This window comes from Schistocerca nitens, chromosome 9, assembly GCF_023898315.1.
Source record: "Schistocerca nitens isolate TAMUIC-IGC-003100 chromosome 9, iqSchNite1.1, whole genome shotgun sequence".
NCBI classification, from domain to species: Eukaryota; Metazoa; Arthropoda; class Insecta; order Orthoptera; family Acrididae; genus Schistocerca; species Schistocerca nitens.
Genome location: NC_064622.1, coordinates 260,897,719 through 260,919,808, shown reverse-complemented (window position 1 = coordinate 260,919,808; position 22,090 = coordinate 260,897,719). Strand labels below are relative to the sequence as shown.

Here is a 22,090-nt window from a genome sequence, read left to right as displayed (position 1 = left end):
TGCCCAACTTGATTCATCTACCACAAGAGAAAACGCTTCCCTATATCAGTTTCTATTTGTAGCGAAAACTACTGAACACTATTACATCATACAACTTCATAACAGCAAAACCAAATGAATCAATCCATAGAATTCTCTCAGATAATGAGTTACACAATAAACACTCCCAGTACACCGAAGTCACAGCTACATCTCTTATGAAAACGATATTATAATACCGCCTGGGACAACCTGTACAGTCGTTCCTTTCCCCCATATCGCTAACATCAATTTACACATCTGTATTCGCAAACTATGATTTACATCCAAGAAAACAATTTATTGAGAAACAGCCAACACGGATTTACCATGTTGTACAGTTATCAGACGATCAAAACAATTCAAAATTATTTAGACAAGATATCTGTACGGCATGAAAATTGGCAGTTGACTCTAAATAACGTGAAGTGTGAAGTCATCCACATGAGTACTAAAAGAAATACGTTAAATTTCAGTTACACGATGAATCACACAAATCTGAAGGTTGCTGTGCGGGATTAGCCGAGGGGTCTAGGGCGCTGCAGTCAGACTGTGCGGCTGGTCCCGGAGGAGGTTCGAATCCTCCCTCGGGCATGGGTGTGTGTGTTTGTCCTTAGGCTAATTTAGGTTAAGTAGTGTGTAAGCTTAGGGACTGATGACCTTAGCAGTTAAGTCCCATAAGATTTCACATACATTTGAACATTTGAATCTGAAGGCTGTCGATTCAACTAAATACTTAGAGAGAACATTTATTAATAACTTAAACCGGAACGATCATTTAGACAATGTTGTGGAGAAAGCAAACAAAAGACTGTGATATACAGGAGAGTATTCAGAAAATGCAACAGTCTACTAAAGAGACTTCTTACACCACTCTTGCCCGCTCTTTTCTAGAGTATTGCAGTGCGGTGTGGAATCCGCATCAGATAGGACTGACAGAAGACATCGAAAAAGGGCAAAGAAGGACAGCTCGGTTTGTATTGTTGCGGAGTAGGGGACAGAGTGTCATGGATATGATACGAGAATTGAGGTGGCAATCATGAAAACAAAGCGTTTTTCTTGCTGCAGGCTCTTAACATGATGTTTCTGTCATCAACTTTGTCCTCAGAGTGTGAAAATATTTCGTTGGCACCCACCTACATGATTATCTTAATAAACGAGGAGAAATCAGAGCTCGCACGGAAAGATTTATGTGTTCGTTTGGAGGAACGGTAAAACAAATAGGTAGAAGATGGTTCGATGAACCATCTGCTAGGCACTTAATCGTGAATTGCAGAGTAATCATGTAGCTGTAGAACTCTCCTTGCTCGTATACTGGAGAGTTAAGAATTTTTCTCACATTACTGTGGGCAGCTACTCTCTTTCACCAATAAAATAACTAAAAACTATCCCTTACATGTAACATACAAGTAGTAAAAAACAAACAGGTACTATTAAGCTGCTTACAAGAAGTCATAAAGCGATCCAAAGCCATCAATATCAGTTTTGCTTCAGTCTCACTCGCTTCCAACTGAGTCAGTTAATTACTTCTATGAACAATTGTTCAGGCATCTCTACACGAAAGCTCTCCCCCCAGTCCCCACAAAGCCTTGCTCTTGCCCTTTTGGTCCTCTCCAGAAGCTGCTCTCATTTTTGAATTCTTACCAGAAATTACGTACCGTACCAAGAATCGATACTGCTCCACCTGATCATTCTGCCCTTCCACTGATAGCCGTGTTTCTGTTGAATGGAAAGAAATATTTGATATTTATTACTACTGGTCCTCAACAATGAATTTCCAATGTCTCCTGATATACCACATCAGGAACATGATCGGTTACCACAAACTGTTCCTCGTCGAATATATGTGAATTTTCTAGTTGTCTGGAAAGATTCCTCATATTGTAACCGTTACTTGATGTGAAGCCACAATGTGTTTCTGACCACCGCCATCAAAGGTGTTGCCACTGGATTTATCAGCTAATGCCATTACAGTGTTCAGTCCAACTTCCACCAATATTCGATAGTACCTGCATGTACTCTGCGACAGAGAGAATTCTGAACACTGTCAGTGCCTACTGCCGAATCCTCTAACGAGTCGCTATGCTCTGTGTCAATTCTCCTATCATTTGCCTCGTCAGACGTTAAGTAAGCACGAGCTTCTTTCGGCACTGTTTACAGTTGCCTTATTGGAGGTTAAATTATGCGCACTGCCCATAACTAAAAGCGCCACATCCTCCAACCTAATCATTCTCTGCACATTGTTATAAATTTTTTGGTGTATGTTCTAAGGGTGAGAAGGTCCAATGTAAACAAAATCCTGCCAGGCATCGCCGGTTCTTTATGTGAGGATGTGGCTTAGCCTTCAATATACCACTGCAGATGTCAGGAGATATGGCTTAGCCTTCAATATACCGCTGTGGATGTCAGGATGATCAGCACTGATTGAACTGCCTGATGGTCAGATCCCCCCCCCCCCCCCCCCACACACACACACACTCCCCATGGGTTCACATGCACTGAATGCAAGATGAGTCACGCAATAGGTAACTAACTGGAAAGGGCCGCTTTAGTAAACATGAGACTTAACAAATTATTACAGGATTATCTGACCCCAAGCAATGCAGAGATTAAGAGAACTATGAATTGTTGACATTGATTACTATAAATCTAATACGTGAATACATCGTCAAGGAGTGGATAATTAAGGTGAATGGGACAGTGATTGCCTGCGTCTGCCAGAAGAATGAATGAACTATGCATGCAACTAACATTTCCATTTGGTTGGAAATGAACCAGTAGATGCTCATGACAATATTGGATTCCGCTCGCAGATTGCTCACCATTGCTGTGTTCTCTCTCCATACTCAGTTCTCAGATGTAAGATGTGAAGTGGGCGCCGCGATCTGCAACTGAAGTCTTCTGTCAAGTGTTCTCTTCTGTCTCCCAAATCCAAGTGTCCTCTGTATCTTGCACTGAAGTCTCCTGAGCTGCGCCTTCAACAGCAGTGTCTCACCATCAAGAAATGAGTTCGTTCTACTTCCTGGATGCCCACACAGTTCTAGTGCACCAACAAAAACAGCCATGCAAAGTAGTAGCCAATGATAAACAGGGTGGAAAGTATCTAAACCGACAAACTCTGGGAGGTTGTAGGGGACATCAAAACAAATATTTTTCCCTAATGTCATTTTTTCCAATGAGGAGTATTTAAACCGGTAGAGGTAGATTTCTCTGGCGGCAAATTAATTAAACCAACAAACACTTTTCCTTTTTTTTATGACCAAGAGACAACACATTAACACAACCAAATTTCAATTACAGTAGATTTTCAGAAATGCCTCCATTGACACGTAAACAAAGGTTACACCGTCGAATCATGTTCTGTCTGACATGGGCAAAAACCACAGGAGTATCCTGAATTGTTCCTGCTGCTGCTACTGTCCGGGCAACCAGATCCTCTTCTGATGCAACAGGAGTTACGTAAACAAAGTTCCGCATCTCTCCCCAAACAAAAAACTCCAGAGGGGACATATCCGGGGATCGAGCAGGCCATGGTACAGGACCACCTCTAGCAATCCACGTTTCTGGCAACCGTCGGTCCAGGAATCGACGCACACGACGACTGAAATGTGCCAGCGTCCCGTCATGTTGGAACCACATGCGTTGTCTTGTAGGGAGCGGGACGTCTTCCAAAATTTTGGCAATGCTCTGGCGAGAAAATTGTAATAGTGCCTACCATTTAATGGCCTAGGTAGCAGATACGGCCCAACAACACCGATCCACACATTAACGAAGAACCCCACATGATGAGCGCTAGTATCTGTGGCATGTGGCTTATCCTCACTCCTAACATGCGAATTGTGCATGTTGAAGACTCCATCACGCCCGAACGTTGCTTCATCAGTAAAAAACACAGAGGATGGAAATGTAGGATACATTTCACACTGTTCCAGGTACCACTGCGAAAACGGTGCTGTGGGTGGATAGTCAACTGGTTCCAGGTTGTGGACACGCTGTAAGTGAAATGGACATAACAATTGCTCTCGAAGGACTGTTCTTACATTCGTCTGATTCGTCCCCATGTTACGTGCAATTGCACGAGTGCTGATCGAAGGATCCCTCTCCAAATGCTGCAAGACAGCTTCCTCAAATTGCAGCGTTCCTACCGTGCGACGGCATCCCTGTCCAGATAATCTGCTAAATGACCCGGTCTCACGCAGACGTTGGTACACAGCAGCGAGGGTCGTATGATGCAGGATACGGTGGTTGTGATATTGTTGTTGATAAACCCGCTGTGCAGCTTGTCCGTTGTGATGTGCTACATAGTATGCACCAACCGTATCAGTGTACTCACTCCAGGTGTATCGCTCCATTAGTAAACAGAGACAATGCACTATTACACTGGTGGACAGCAGTTGCCTACAACTGAAGAGCGTAATACGCCCTGTAACAATTGAAGCTCGTAATACGGCCTCTAACAACTGAAGAACGTAATACGGTCTCCGCCGGTTTAAATAATCCCCATAGGAAAAATGACATTAGAGAAAAATATTTGATTTGATGTCCCCTACAATCTCCCACAGTTTGTCGGTTTAAATACTTTTTACCCTTTATTTGTTAGCATGTAAACAATATCCCATCCACGCAACATTTTTGCAACATTAATCAGTTATTACACCCTGGGCTTACAGTTCTTACCAATTCACAGTTTCTCTTCCAACCTTCAGTCACTTTGATATTTCAGCATCTGCATTTACCTTCACATACATACGGCTCGAAAACTAACGTCTTGAGTTCCTCTACTCTATTTGTTTAAGCTAGTCAATCTAGAGGCGTCTTTCAACCTTTTTGGCCAGAGGTCTCCCACCTCACACAATGTTGCGACAGACAGTTGGCTAAAATAGAAAAGAATTCACTGACTGCCCCTCACTTAGCATTAGAGAAGGCTAATTTGAACGCCCTTCTTTCGAATTTTGTTTGGCTTGGATACCCCTGTTTGTAAAAACTAGTATTCTCTCCCAAGTCCTACTTTTCATCACACCACAATAACTATTGCACCATGCCATTCAGTGTGCAAAGCATTACGCGAAAACAGTATGAGGCTCATACCTGCTTCTAGCGGTCGCTGTGGCTTGTGCTGTCTTCTGTAAAGGCATTCCATTGCGATCAGGAGGATACTTTGTAACACTGGGGCACTGACTTGGCCCATCGGGCCCTGTTGATCATGCATCCAAACTTCCACCAGTAAAGAGGAGGAAATAATATAGAGGCAAACAGCTAACTTTGGTAGCACTGATGTCATTCTTTAAAATTGTTAACTATTTTACTAACTCACAGGAATTAAGCTCAGTAGTAATTATTATAAATCACATAGTGATTAGAACAGGAGATCCGCCAGTCTGGTAGTAGACTGCTGCATATCAGTGCACAACATGAACATGCGTCACATAAGTAATTACGAAGCACAGCTGCATGTACACTATGTATCAAAAGTTTCGGGACACTTGGCTGAAAATGACTTATAAGATCGTGGCGTCCTCCATCGATAATACGGGAATTCGATATGGTGTTGGCCAACTCTTAGCCTTGATGACAGCTCCCACTCTCGCAGGCAAACGTTCAGTCAGGTGCTGGAGGGTTTCTTGGGGAATGGCAGCCCATTCTTCACGGAGTGCTGCACTAAGGAGAGGTATCGATGTCGGTCGGTGAGGCCTGGCACGAAGTCGGCGTTTTAATACATCCCAAAGGTGTTCTGTAGGATTCAGGTCAGGACTCTGTGAATTACTGGTATGTTATTATCGTTTAACCACTCCGCTACAAGCTGTGCAATATGAACAGGTGCTCGGTCGTGTTGAAAGATGCAATTGCCATCCACGAATTGCTCTTCAACAGTTGGAAGCAAGAAAGTGCTTAAAACATCAATGTAGGCCTGTGCTGTGATAGTGCCACGCAAAACAACAAGGGGTGCTAACGCCCTCCATGAAAAACACGACCACGCCATAACACTACCGCCTCCGAATTTTACTGTTGGCACTACAAATGTTGACAGATGACGTTCACTGGGCATTCGCCATACCCACACCCTGCCATCGGATCGTCACATTAAGTACCGTGATTCATCACTCCACACAACGTTTTTCCACGGTTCAATCGTCCAATGTTTACGCTCCGTACACCAAGCGAGGCGTGGTTTCGCATTTACTGGCGTGATTTCTGGCTTATGAACAGCTGCTCGACCATGAAATCCAAGTTTTCCCACCTCTCACCTAACTGTCATAGTACTTGCAGTGGATCCTGATGCAGTTTGGAACTCCTGTGTGATGGTCTGGATAGGTGTCTACCTATCACACATTACGACCCTCTTCAACTGTCGGCGGTCTCTGTCAGTCAACAGACGAGGTCAGCTTGTACGGTTTTGTGCTGTAGGTGACCCTTCACCTTTCCACTTCACTATCACATCGGACGCAGTGGACCTAGGGACGTTTAGGAGTGTGGAAATCTCGCGTACAGACGTATGACACAAGTGACACCCAATCACCTGAACACGTTCGAAGTCTGTGAGTTCCGCTGCGCGCTCCATTCTGCTCTCTCACGATGTCTAATGACTACTGAGGTCGCTGATATGGAGTACCTGGCAGTAGGTGGCAGCAAAATGCACATAAAATGAACAACGTATGTTTTTGGAGGTGTCCGGATACTTTTGATGACATAGTGTACATTATCCCATTTCATAATCTCAGGAAGAAAGTCTGTCTGTAATTGACAGTCTTTCTAAATCTCATATCTTTCTGTTCGTACATAGTTTTAACTACGAGTATACGATTTCCATCCATAGTACCCATGAAACCACTCTTGTCTATTCAATTGAACATAACGATTCTCAGTTATTCTATGTCAACCATTGTCCTTCTGTCCTCCATACAAACGTAGTTCACACGTCGTTTTCGGAATTTTAATAGCAGTGTCAAACACTAAAAACGACCAGCATCCAGTAATGCCTTCACCATCCTGCGCCCAACTGTTCCTGTCGATAGGTCATTCTCGACTCCCACGACAAAGATCCACCACCATTACATTGAAATTATATGGTCTAGCACAAAGTACAGGAGTATCTGTAGAGTCAGCATTCCGACGTGGAGAACCGTATCTTTGTCGCCAGCGATGTAAAATTTCTGTATCAGCTCTCTGCAGATTTTGAACGTTATTGTGTAAGTAGTACAAAAAGATACCTTTTAAACTTAAAATGGGTTTTATACACTCGCTTCTTAGCGGTGTTAAGAATATGAATTCAATATTTGGTATGAACGTAGATCAAAGTTTTGAAGGGATAAATGCCAAGTCCTTTCTCTTGTTCGAGACAAGTGTGAAAACTCAGTTGTCACCATTTTTTGTATGGGAAAACAAGGTTAGCAACTGCAAATTTTTAGGTTTTCCGATTACCTGACATAGTTAGTATTGTAGGAGGTGATCTGCAATCGTAAATTTTGAAGTCTTCTTAAACGAAAAGTTTATTTACCAAGATCGAATTGTTGTTCAGTGATGCCTACTTTCAGCAAATTCGTATTGCCATTTTCAAATCACATTAGTACAACCTGTAGCGTCTGCAACGACCACTACAGGTAGTCCCTTTTTCTTAACCAATTATGACAAAGTGCGTACCTGTAATGGTCATCGTAGACGCTACAGGCTGTACTAATGTGGTTTGAAAATTGCATTTCAAATTTGCCATAACTAGGCATAGCTGTACAAACAATTGCGATTTTGGCAAACTAAGTGTTTGTATAAGAAGTCTTCACCATCTATTTTTAGGGATTGTACTGCACTTTATCTTGTTGCTGAGTACCTGTTTCAATTAATTATGCTGAAATGGCACTGTGAAATTGGTTCCTAGTAGGCCAAAGCCTACATCTCCTGAAAAACATTCGGCACCACATCATACAGCAAACTACCGATTTATTATACTCTGTGATAATTTTAGGGATGACTTTTCTTACAGATAAAATCTATTTAATCTGTGTTCTTGTTCCCATAATTTAATCTCAACTGCCTCCCTAATAACACTGTCCCAATAGCTGGACGTGCATAAACTGCACACACGATTACAGCAGCCAAATAGATCTGCTATTGCCGAACATTGCTTGGATACTGGTCACCCCATGTTATATAATAACACCGAGATATTGGCATGCACGTCCAGCTATTAGGATAGTGTTATTAGGGAGGCAGTTGAGATTAAATTAGCGAGCAACCTCGTTAACAGGGATGGAGGTTTCTGTTTCGAATCCGGCTCTCTCCCTTGTTAAAAAACAGAGGGACAGAGTCAATGCTACCTCACCTGAGAATTCATAGTTTCACTATCGATAGCTCTGACTTTGGTCATCTCTGGTGGCACTAGTGTTCAGTGTGTGTGTGTGTGTGTGTGTGTTATCTTTCCTGCTTCAGTCCGAGAACCGAGGTATTAAATCGGCATGTACGCTGCCTGTCCATTGCAGTTTGTCGTGAAAATGGCGGGGTGTTCTCCCGCCGAAATATCGGGGATCGCTGAAAGTGTTACCTGGCTGAATTCCCGGAAGTTATTTGACAGGAACAAACCCATCAACAACGATTAGTTTGCGCACAGATAGTCTTTTACAAATTGTGTTGACCCTGATAAGAGCCTTTTTTGTAGCTAGGACATTATTTACGTAAGGCATGTGCTCGAAATGGTGACTCACTGCTGAGACACAAGCTTGGGAACGTCGAACGGTGTTTTGCCAAACTCTTTCAAAGATTCCTGGTATTGCCCTGATGTGAATGGCGGCATGCTGAATGCGATCCATTAATTCCTCTTCGTTTCTAGGTGGTTCGCGTCTTTGTGTGTGAACTAGAACACAGAAGAATCCCCACAGGAAAAAGTCTGGTGGCATGAGGTCTGGTGATCGCAGGACCATATCCTACGAGCACATCTGCCAATTACCTGGCTGTCGAAGAGTTCATTTAAATATCTGCGCACAGCATGACTGTTATGTGCGGGCGCCCCATCATACTGCAAGCACATGCATAGCCATATGTCCAGTGGAACATCTTACAGCAGGCTGGGTAGAGTTCCTTGCAAAAGTTAAAGTAATTTGCCCCGGTAAGTCGAGGAGGTAGACGGACCGGCCCAATCAGATAGTCGCCCTCAATGCCTGCCCAAATGTTGAGCGAAAATCATTCCTGGTGTCCGAGGACGTACGTGACGTGAGAATTTCCCGTTGCCCAGTAATGAATGTTTCGAGTGTTGTAAAGGCCATCCCAATGGAAGCTGCACTCGTCGGTAAACAACACAATGGTGGGGAAGTCAGGATCTCGTGCAACATGTTGCAGAAACTACCGGCAAAACCCTAGCTTGTGTTCATAGTCTGCTGCAGCATTTAGATCTTGGACACGGTGGAAACTAAATGGATGCAGGCTGTCATCCCTCAAAACCTTGCAGACTAACCAATGAGTAACCACTGTGTTGTGTCCAACCGCTCGAGTACTTGTCATAGGTATTTTGTTGAAGCGCTCGAGAACAGTCTCTTCAAATGCAGTATCCCGTCTTGTTCGAGGTCTTCCAGCATCACCACGATACCCCCTAACGAGCCTGTTTCGGCATGACGTCGGTGGAATGCTGTAAATGTTTGCTGGTGTGGGTAGCGTCTTGCTGGGTACCGCTCCTCATACAACCGACGAGCTTCATGCGCATTACCATCGGCTAATCCATAAACAAAAGTCATATCTCGTTGTTCTTCAAACGAATACTATGCCACCATGCTTACCGTATGACTAAATCGCAGGTGATTCTGAAGCGAAGCTTACCTGTGAATGCCTCTGACGTGAGGTGTAGACAAACAGCAAGACCTATTCGACATGTGTGCATATCACTTTGGGGCAGTGGCTGGGCAAGGGCATTTGTATGTGTGAACCGACAACCATAGCGCTACTGTCAACTGAGGAACGGCAACAGGACAACCCCATGGCCAATCGAAGCGCATGGCGCCATGTTTCTGTAGTTTAAAAATGGAGCATTGTCGACCTACACAACATTAGTAATTTTGGTTCCTACTGGCATCAGCTATCCAGGGTTAAATTTTCGTGTCACAGTTTTTCTCCACCCTGTATATTCAAATCATTTTTAAGTCTATTAATATCATTTTGTTACTAATCATACTAAAATTACTGTCATTTTTCAAGTAACTAATATACTGCACGTGTAACACGCAGATTCAGTGTAAGAGTGTGCCTGAAGGCCCTGATCTGACTAGGTCAAATAAAGTGAATAAATAAAAAAAATAAAATTCCATCTCTACAGGAAGAAATGGATCAGATATCGATCGAATGCTTGCTGCGTGTTGTAGTGAACTGAGCAGACTGCTGTATGACTGCGGCAGGTGGCGGCGTCGCTGCCGGATGCGGGTCAGTCCCTGGCGGTGACGCAGGCGGTGCTTCGGCGCTGCCCACTGGTGTCCGGGGAGGACCGCCTGGGCCGCGGCGCGCTCTATCATGCGGCGGCGCGCGGCCACCTGGAGGTGGTGCGGCTGCTGCTGACGGCGGGCGCCAGCCCCAACGCCGCCGCCGGCATGCACGGCTCCACCACCGACCTGCTCGACGGCATCTCCACCCTCGACACCAACATGCAGCTCGTCAACGAGAAGGTCGCTATCTACTGCCTACTGTCGTTTACACTTGTAAACTTACAATTACACTGTGCAAAACAATTAAAGGGCAGTTTTTATAAACCCAATAATTTCCTCCCACTGTGACACAGGGGTGCGAAATTTAGCTCAAATCTGCTTACAAATGTCCTCTGCAATTTTGCAAAAATTTGGCACCCTGCAATGTCATTCTCTGGCCCAGCGATGCTTCAAACAGCAGTGCACCGACGCACGCAAGAAAAAGGTCAGAGCTCAGGAGCTCACTTGAGATGTAAGGTAAACTAATGATGTCAGATCGTCACCAAGTTTCTCCACAATTCTGCCCAACGCCAACGTGCAGTAATCCTCTCGGTACTAGCACACGCTGACTGTGTGCAAAATGAGAGGGTTGTTAGATGGCTTGCCTATACCGCCAGCAGATGTGTATCGGTGTATGGGTGTCTCTGCATAGAGACATCTGTAAAGTGAACAAGAACGATGGCCAGGTGGCACTGATGGTGTTGTTGAACTGGGGGATCTTACAGGAACTCTTTGCTGTTTCATTCATGCAAGTGTCAATGTTGCACCCCACATGATCACGCCACAGGAGGGTGTGAAACAGCAGGGCTGAAAAAAGCATAAACACCCTTTGCTGCTTCAGATCATGTTCAAATTTCGCCCAACGATTTTGAACGACTCCCAGTTGCCCTCCCTGTATACAAGAGGAAAAATTGTTGTTGCTTTTATCTCTAAAGGGGTCAGATCAGTTTCAATGGGGGCACTGCAGACTGCCATTTACGTGCGCAAAATATGTGCTAATAAACGCCCTAACTAAAGGGTTGTTTCATTGACACCGTGTATGTAACTGCTGAGGCCTTTTCATATCGATTCTGAGTGGTGGTGCGTCTGAAATGTTTTCCTCGGCCACCTGTGACAAAACTGCGTGGTTTCAACTCTGGACGTTGTGCTTCTGACCTCAAGAGAAGTTCCAAGTTGTGGGTAGGGGGTGCTGGGGAGTGTGATGAGATTCCATCGTGAGACACAAGATGGCCCTACATTAACCGCTACTAAAATTTTAGTTGCACTGGTAATGAATAAGGCAAACGCAAGAGAAACCAGACATCATGACAGGAAACATAAAAAGAAAGTCAAACCAGTTGAAAACACAGCTGCCAAGGCTTGAACTATACTGAAAACTAGGTAATATGAGAAAACTCGTAATTACTTCACCTTGTTTGCTTGTGGAAGTAAATTCTCTTCTGGCCGCCATCTTAAGTAGGTCATCGTCATCTACGACAAACCACTGTCTCCTCAATAATGCTAGTGCTGGGGTACGACATTGCTCTGTTCCATTGAACTCTTATGAATTTGTCATCTCTCTCTCCTGTACAGCCACATTTATTTGACTCTGTCAGCAGTGCTCGTTTACAACTGACAGACTCAAAAGTATTTTCTTTGGATATATGTGCAGCTGTGATCTATGTCCTGGGGAATGCTAATGATATTAGCTTATATAGTATTTTCTTTGGATATATGTGCAGCTGTGATCTATGTCCTGGGGAATGCTAATGATATTAGCTTATATAATTATCAATTCTCACTGTTTGCATCCTGTGATATATGCTGAACTTCTGAAACAAGTGTCCCTTCCTTGTACTTTGAAGACTAAATTTTTTCTGTGTACAAGGATCGAGAGATTTAAGTTGTATTACTGTTTGATAACCGGTAAATATTGAAATTTTGAAAGTGTTTATTTATTACTGTAGGTTATAGAACTAATAAATACAAGAAGTCATAATTGGGTATCGTTATCTCTTATTGTGCTGTACAATCAAATGTCTGTGGGTGAAAGCTCACGACACGGTGAACAACTTTTGTTGCAGTCAAAATGTTCGCTGACGCTTCCTGGCGACACTAGGTGTCCTTTTGTACTGGTTATGCCCATGGAAGGCGGCAGGGCGTAGGCAGTCTACAGCGCGTGTATGCCTTGTGTATTGTCAATAATCCAGTCTTCTGCTCCGTATGAAAGGGGTAAATCTAGCGAATTTTAAGATCGTGATTCGCTTCAAAACTATCTTTCTCCGCCTAGAGCCATGCATTCTTAAGGTTTTGTTATTAAAAGTCGCTTTATTTAAAGGGGTAGGCAGTATGCAGCACACATGGTTAGTAGACCCTGCTAGTTCAGTGAATTCTCGTCATTCCACGACCAGTGAAAGCTAAAGCGGAGCGAGTGGGAAGCGGCAGCAAATATTTTGTCTGTAAAAAATGTTATTCTCTATGATGTGATCCGTCACACCTAGAATTTGATAACAGAAGTTATTCTCCAGCAAAGGTTACTGCTCATGATGTGATCTATCATCTCTACACATACGATGTGAAGACATCGAAAAACTCTATACAGGTAAAGTTTATTTTACTATACGACCTTCAATTATCACAGAGTAAATTCTTTCCCCTTTTGATCATACTTTGTATAGTAGTCCCCATTCCGCTGTAAAGCTTGTTTTACGAGACTCGATCCGTTTTTACTGGTAAATTTCTAAATTTCTTAATTAATCTGTGACTGACAAGAGTGTTATACGAACTTCGCCTCACCGATTCGTTTCATATTAATAGGGTGTGTAGGGCATGACTAGAACTTCGACGCATGTAAACAGAAAGATGCAACCGTCAACTGTTTTCGAGAAAATCGCGTTTGAAAATTGGAGACATACTTATATACCATGTAGGTCGTTAGCATTCAAAGAGCCTGCAGCCGAAGGAGTAAGGGCATAGATTCATCAGCACGAGGGCTCTCGGTCGATTCTCGCTGATGGGACTTTTCTTCATTCCCACGTATTTATAACAACAAATTTGGTATGAGTGTACAATATCTAATGAATGATTTGTTATTTTCATAATCTTTCTCCCGGAAAAAAGGAGAATTCTTTTTTGGAAGCAGTTTGGAAATAAAAAAGGATACACGAGAAATTTCAGAGAAATCAGTATAGTCACTTTATTTACATAACTGTATCTACATTTGAGACATGTATTATGTGTAACCAATGGAACACCGCACTTATCAGGATGGTACTGACCGTAGGAACATGAAGAATAGTAATTACTGCGACATACTCCAAATGTAACGAACGCCGAATTTTTTCATGTGTTTGATGTTTCCAGTGTGTGTCTTGCAAAACAAACTTGGTTTACATTCATAAAAGATTCTCGGTCATCACAGAATTTTGGTGCGTACCATGCATATCGAATATTAATGCAGATGAGTGATGCTGTATGGTTGATTGTATTTTTATGCAGTCCGCCTAGAAGCTTCTGTTCGATGACGTACACGAAATTTTGCTGTCGTCCTAGAAATGTTCCTCACCTATCTCTAAAAATGAACGCTACAAGGTTCCACCAAGGAGTACATGTTGAAGGAATTATTTTAATACTGCGCGATGGTGGACCACCTGCATATCAAAATGTTTCTGTGGGGGAAAAAAACCAGTACCTGCAGCGAGATTCAGTCCAGAGACCTCGTGTCTATGGAACTAAAAGGGGGGGGGGAGGGGAGAGGCCTCAGACACGGCAGACCCATTTGGCTTATATTTGGCAGGTCCCTCGTGTACAGCATAAAGTGAAAGACTGAGATATTTTGGCTCAACATCCTATGGTTCTTAAGAAAACCATACCTAAAGTTCATGACGCGCAAATAACTCGAAATGGAGCGATTTACACATAACTGAAAATTTAACATTTTCCATCATCATGTATGGGGTCAGTAAAAGGATGTGTTCCTAGAAATCGATGTAGAAATCTTTTGTGAATGCCGTTAATGTAACCATAAGGTAAACGCTGTTCAATGGGAGCGCCGCTGCCATACCGACCAAGGTATCTGACTATGGGGCAGAGAGCCTGGGTACGGTTCCCAAATTCATACTGCAGATTTTTTTAAAATTTTTACTTTCTTACATTTCGAAATCGGTAGGAATAGGAGGATCAATAATGTAAGTAAGAAAAATGATAAGAAGGGATCCAGAAAGAAATGTTCACCCTGCAACAGTGTGTACTGATATGAAGTTTCCTGGCAGATTAAAACTGTATGCCGAATCGCGACTCGAACTCGGGACCTTGTCTTTCTCGGGCAAGTACTCTCCACTGTATAGTGAAAATTTCCTTCTGGGAATATCCCCCAGGCTGTGGCCTGGCCATGTCTCTGCAATATCCTTTCTTCCAGGAGTGCCAGTTCTGCAAGGTCTGCAGGAGAGCTTCTGCGAAGTTTGGGAAGTAGGAGACGAGTTACTGGGGGAATTAAAGCCGTGAGGATGGATCGTGAGTCATACTTGGGTAGCTTAGATGGTAGAGCACTTGCCCGCAAAAGGCAAGATTTCGAGTCTCGGTCCAACACACAGTTTTATTCTGCCAGGACGTTTCAATAAGAAGGTATGCAAATAAGTTTCTCAAACGACTTGGATTGGAAAATAATTAAAAATTTATTTCTGGTTGCTTTACAATGCCTCCTCCACTCGTTCTGTTACATGTCCTCAGTTTCCTTCGAGCAACAAGATGAATGGTATTTGTCATATAAAAATTCGAAGCAAATATACTTGTTGCACCAATGTCCGCAACTACATCGTTCGTTCCGAAGATACAGCTGAAGACAGACTTGGTTTACATTTAAAAATATTCCTTTCTTGGGAATTAATTTTGGGGCATACTACGCGTATGATAACATTGCCTCAGAAATCGGTGCTGATAGTTGCTCACGAGCTACGCTGCGAATCGTTACTGCAACCGCATGATTGTGCAAATCCCACTGCGTGTCCAGAAGCGCTTTACAATGTTGAAGCTTCGAAAAAATGTTTTTAATTTAGTGATGAAAATAACCATCACAAGAGTGGCACAAAGGTGTACTGTTTCGTGGTATTACTTCTGTCGTACAAGTCGTTTGACCCTCGTCATTTATCATACATGACAGTATTAGTTTGTTCATCCCAGGAATCCAATACCAGACAAAACTTATTATCAGAAACGAATGGTTTTACATTGTTCTCAAGAAATGATTTGTAAACTGCACGGATTTGGAGCAAGTGTGTACACATTTTTTAACGAGTTGGTTGATCAACTGATCTCTTCTGTACCCCGAGTACCAAATGAGTCATTAGTTTCGCATTACCACAGGAAAGGCAAAAATTTTGCAGACGCTGTGCTGGAGTATTACTCTGTGTAAGAATGGTTATTTTAGTTCACTAACAACTGCGACAAGGGTTCGTTTTTCTCCCTTTTGCGATAACATGCGACGAATGCAGGTCTTCGCAGCAGTCTTATTTGGATATGTTTTCACACACTGAAGATTAAAAATTTAATTCTTTCCTAATCCATATCGTCTGAGAAATTTATTTGCCTACTTTGTTATTGGTGTACTTACATTACTAACTCGCCTATTCCTTCCAAATTCGATGCAGAAAAAATATAAATAAAAAAAAGAAAACAGCAGAACGAGCCTGGAAATCGAATGCAGGTTCTTCCTTCCCGGTCATGTTCCTTGCTAGCTACGCCACTGGCACTTTCGTTCAGCGGCGTTTATCTTAAAGATGCATAAGCAGCATTCGTGAAAGGTTCTTTCCTTTATTTCTAGGAAAATATGCGATTTCAGACCACATATACACTGAAGCAACGAAGAAACTGCGTATTAAAATACAGAGACACTTAAACAGGCAGAATACAGCACTGTGGTCAGTAACGCCTGTAAAAGACAGCAAGTGTCAGGCGCAATTGTGATATCAGTTACTGCTGCTACAATGGCAGGTTATCAAGATTTAAGTGAGCTTGAATGTGGTGTTACAGTCGGCTCACGAGCGATGGGACACAGCATCTCCGAGGAAGCAATGAATGTGAGGATTTTCTCATACGACCATTTCATTAGTGTACCTTGAATATCAGGAATATGGTAAAAAATCAAATCTACAACATAGCTGTGGCTGGAAAAAGATTCTGCGAGAACGGGACCAACGACAACTGAAGAGAGTCGTTCAGCGTGACAGAAGTGCAACCCTTCCTTAAACTGCTGCAGATTTCAGTGCTAGGCAATCAACAAGCACCAGCATGTGAACCATTCAAGGAAACATCAGCGATATGGACCTTTGGAGCCAAAGGCCCTCTTGTGTACCCTTCATGACTGTACGACACAAAGCTTTACGCCTCGCTTGGGATCATCAACACTGATATTGGACTGTTGATGACTGGAAACATGTTGCCTGGTCGGACGAGTCTCGTTTCAAGTTGTATCGAGCGGATGGATGTGTGCGGGTATTGAGACAACCTCATGAATCCATGGACCCTGCATTTCACCAGGGGACTGTTCAAGCTGGTGGAAGCTCTGTAAGCTATGGTTGCAGGTTCGAATCCTGCCTCGGGCATGGATGTGTGTGATGTCCTTAGGTTAGTTAGGTTTAAGTAGTTCTATGTATAGGGGACTGATGACCTCAGATGTTAAGTCCCATAGTGCTTAGAGCCAATTTTTTGAGTCTCTGTAATGGTGTAGGGCGTGTGCAGTTGGAGTGATATGGGATCCCTGATATGTCTAGATACGACTCTGACAGGTGAAACGTACATAAGCATCCTGTCTGATCTCCTGCATCCATCCATATCCATTGTGCATTCCAACAGACTTAGGCAATTCCTGCAGGACAATGCGGCACCCCGTACGTCCAGAATTGCTTCAGGGTGGCTCCAGGAACACTCTTCTGAGTAAAAAAACTTCCGCTGTCTACCAAACTCCCCGACGTTAACATATATCTGGGTTGCCTTGCAATGTGCTGTTCTTCCCCTCGTACTCTTTCGGATTTATGGCCAGTCCTGCAGGTCCGTGGTGTCAGTTCCCTCCAGCACTACTTCAGACATTAGTCGAGTCCATGCCATGTCGTGTTGCCACACTTCTGCATGCTTGCGGGCAACCTACATGGTATTAGGCAGATGTACCAGTTTCTTTGCCTCTTCAGTGTTTGATGATGGAAAAAGTTCAGTTTTTATTAAGCTGTCAGTCCCATCAGTTCTGAGTCAGTTGCGCACTATGACCTTTATGGTCAGTTTTTTAAAGACGGTGCTTTGTTGAGCCAAAATATCTTAGTCTTTCATTTTAGGTTGTCAACAAGCGAGTTGCCAAATATGAGCCAAGTCGGTGGGTCGTAAGCACTTACTCGCTCGGCTACAGACTCCTTGAATACTAGCGAGTATAGAAAGCACAGGATCCTTTTAATTAAGTTTTTGTTCCTTGAGCCGGCATAGACGGAAAACTATTAGCAGTATGGGTATGCAACTTTACAGCAGTGATTTTCAGTCTTTGCGCTACAGGATTTGCGTTGTTAGTTGTGTGTCATGACTTACTGTTAGGCACAGGTTATGGTACGCCAAAGTAAGGCTGAAACACAAGCATCAGTGTACATTGCAGATGGAGACAGTCAACATGAGTATGGACAAGGTGAGCAGGGCTTTATTTGTAAAGTTGTCAAATGAAAACAACACATTAGTGCTGTCGTTCTTCACGAGTATAGACACAATGAAGAGATATGGATAGGCGTTCTTTCCTCACCAGGGTCGGAATTAACTGGTGATTTTGGAATTGCTGCTGGAAGAGGCCGACGGCCAACTGCGCCACAAATTGTTGAAAAATTTACTGTTGCCATGGCTGAGTATGCTGGATGTAGTGTGCGACCTTCAAGCAGTGAACGAGTTGTATCACGACAGTTGCACATTCCATGGTGCACTGTTCAGAATGCGCTGGAAAGAATGTTGTGAAATAGTATCTCTAGTGCCGTTCCAGGCTGTCGTGGATGTAGATCGTCGTCACGCTGAGCAAAGTTTGCAAACTGGAACGTAAACATGGTACGCAAATAACAAATCCGAAACTTAAAACATGTTTCTTTCAATGTTTTATTCATTATTTTTTTCCAGATGTATTTCCAAATGTCTTCACAAAGTTTTACTGTCACACATTTATTCCTTTTTCATAAGGCTCTCTAAAGTGGTGAAAGTATAATTTAACCACACTGCTTACGTATAAGAGGGCCTAAAATATTCGAACTAGATTTTCTCGGAAACCGTTGAGAGTTGCGTCTTCCTGTTTACATGTGTTGAAGTCCTAGTCGTGCCGTACATATGAATCAAATCGGTGAGACGAAGTTGGCACTGGTTCCTTATGGGCGCCGTCGTCAGAACTCGTGTTACTGGCTTCCTTTAATCACAAGAAAGTATATGGTTCCAGAGACCTTTTCGAGCCCCAAAGATCTGTGCTATATACATGCAGACTGAAGTGAGGAATAAAGTTTGTATCAAGGCTGGGATTCGAACCCGAATCTCCTCCTCACTAGGCAGATGTACTAACCACTACGCCACCTTGGCACAATGGCTTTGCACGGCTAGAGTGACTACCCTAGCATGCTTCCCTCCTCAATCCAAATTCCAATTCACGCCTCAGCCTACACTAGAACAGCATTGCGGAGGCTCTCCAGCTATATTGAAACAACACTTCAGCAATGAATGAAGGGGGAGGGGGGGGGATCCCATCTGAAACCCGGGGATAGGTGCTTTAATCAGATGAAACTACTAGGTGTGGAACTATGAAACCGGAATTTCCCAATAGATGGTGCTAGCCGTCAGTGTAGGACCTGTGAGACCGTGTATGCAGCGCCATCTGCATCATGTAACGGCTGATGACCAATGTCAACATACAGTAACGCAAATTCCATACATCGGTATCTGTTTCAAACCCATAAACATGTCGAGTTTTGTGCATACGAACTACGCTTTTGCGGTCAGCAATGGTTTTCTATCACTTGAAGAAAACTACTGCAGAATCGCATCGAACGCTTGTCGAAGCTTTCGGCGAACATGCTCTTGGAAAAACAGGTTGTTTGGAGTGTTTAAAAAAATTCAGAAGTGATGATTTTGACGTGAGAAACGACGAGCACGGGAACCACAGAAAAAGTTCGAAGAGTACGAATTGGAGGCTTTATTGGATGAAGATGATACTCAAACTCAACAGGAACTCGCGGAACAATTGACTGTGACGCAAAAGCCGTTTCTCTTTGGTTGAAAGTTATGGGAGAGGTGCAGAAAGTGGGAATATGGGTTCTGAATGTACTGAATGATATATACCAAGCAAATCGATAGATCACTTGTGAAATGCTGCTCGCCAGATACAAAAGAAAGTCGTTTCTCCATTGAATAGTGACAGGTGAAGAAAAGTTTATCCTAAGCGTCGTAAATCATGGGTGAATTCAGGCAGACCATTAACATCCACTGCAAGACCAAATCGCTTTGGAAAGAAGACAATGCTCTGTGTTTGGTGGGATCAGAAGGGTGTCATCGATTATGAGCTGCTAAAACCAGGTGAAACCGTTAACACTGTTCTCTACCAACAATAAATGGTCGATTTAAATCGAGCATTACATGAAAAACGACCGGAATATGGACAAAGTCAACGAAAAGTCATTACTCCATGATGACGCCCCATCACACACAGCAAAACTGGTCAGGGAAACGATGGAGGCGTTCAGTTGGGAAATACGAGGGCATGCAGCTTGTTCTCCAGACTTGGCTGCATCTGATTATCATTCATTTGCATCACTGGGACACGCTCTCGCTGAACAACACTCCAATTCGTATGAATTTTGGCATGGCATTCATAGTCTGCCGGAGAAGTGGGAGAAATGTATAAATAGCAATGGAGATTATTTTGAATAAAATATTGTTTATCAGTTTCAAACGACAAATGGGAAATTATTGCAATCAAATTCTGGTTTCATATTTCTACACCTGGTGTATAGTTATAGAGACATTTTCAAGACTCGAACATCTGTGATGCATATATGCAGACTGTAACAACGAATGCATATTTGTACCAAGGCCTAGATTCGAACCCGGGTCTCCTTCTCACTGGGCAGTGAACCAACCACTACGCCAGCCTGCACAGTGTCTTTGCAAAATACCATGGATTACTCTAACATGCCTCCTTCCTCAATCGAAACTCACGTTCACGCCTCAGTCCACTTGGTATTCTGCCTAAATTCAGCCTTGGTTCAAATTTTCATTCGTGGCTTCAGTGTGCATGTATACATCAAGGATGTTTCAGACTTATTGGTTTCTGATGTTCGAAATTCTCGTAACGAAAACTGTTGAAAACGGTATAGACCACATATTGATTACCTAGTCTGATGCATGCGACTACAGATCGAACGAGAGTAGTACAGGGTGTTCAAAAAGTCTCTCTGTAGTGCCGTATGATTGTTGGCTGTGCGTGCCATATGACTGTTCGCCTGCCTGGATTACTTCCCTTCAAGTGGACTATCCCAACATTCCATTATGCGAAAATTTGTAAGTAAAAATGAATATTCAATGAACTTGTATTTCTCTGAGTTTTATTTCGATATATTCACTGCGGCATACGGCACGTGCAGCTAACAATCATGTGGCACTGTGGAGAGACTTTTCGAACACCCCGTAGTATCGGACTTTATCAGACAAGTCCTCCTATTCTCAGACGTAACCGGTCGCTGCCTGCTATGGTGAGCTGGTGTGTTGTGTGCAGCTGTGCGATGTGGAGTGCCTGGGCCGGACGCCGCTGCACCAGGCGGCCAAGGCGGGCCACGACGCCGTGGTGGCGCTGCTGCTGCAGGCGGGGGCGCAGCCGGACGCCAGCGACATGGCGGGCGTGACGCCGCTGCTGCTCACGGGCGCCGGCGTCGCCGCCAAAGACCGCGCCGCCGTCGCTAGGTCAGCCTCATCCTTCCCGGTCTTTCCTTAACTGCCCTAGTGCACATACAGGGTGCAACGGGTTTAACTGCAGATGTTTCTACTGGTGACTGGGGACGGTAGACTGAACATCATCACATCAGTAATTACATCATTTGCCGACTAATAACTTTAGTTGGTGCAAGTCATATGTTTTTAAGTTGGTTAGTACCTCCAAGTAAATGTGGTAAGAGCAAGAGATTAATATTTACTTTTCCCTGGGCAGCAGGTCAGATGCTGAAGTGCTGATGATATTTCGTTTTTGGGGCGCTCAACTATGCGGTCATCAGCACCTGTACAAAGTTCCAATTTTTCTACAGTCCAATTTTTTTTACACAGTCCAATCGAGCCACTATCACGAATGATGATGATGACGATGAAATGATGAGGACAACAGAAACACCCAGTCCCTGGACCGAGAAAATCGCCAACCCTGGAATCGGACCCGGGACCCCATGATCCAGAGACAGCAATGCTAGCCACTAGACCACAAGCTGTGGACATGTTGAAATGTGGATGTGTGGATACAAAATGGTTAGTCTATACAGGCTGGCATAATATAGTGGATATACAGGGTGGTCCATTGATAGTGACTGGGCCAAATATCTCACGAAATAAGCATCAAACGAAAAAACTACAAAGAACGAAATTCGTCTAGCTTGAAGGGAGAAACCAGATGGCGCTATAGT

General features: G+C 43.5%; 1 protein-coding gene across 1 annotated transcript in view; it reads left to right on the top strand.

Moving 5' to 3' along the window:
- The window catches only part of LOC126203833 (transient receptor potential channel pyrexia-like), a 281,000-nt gene that overhangs the window by 136,591 nt on the left and 122,319 nt on the right, over positions 1-22,090 (top strand). Inside the window, exons 5-6 of the mRNA XM_049938202.1 lie at positions 10,389-10,652; positions 21,199-21,383. Of these exons, the coding sequence (XP_049794159.1) occupies positions 10,389-10,652; positions 21,199-21,383 (449 nt within the window). The remainder of the gene's footprint in view (positions 1-10,388; positions 10,653-21,198; positions 21,384-22,090) is intronic.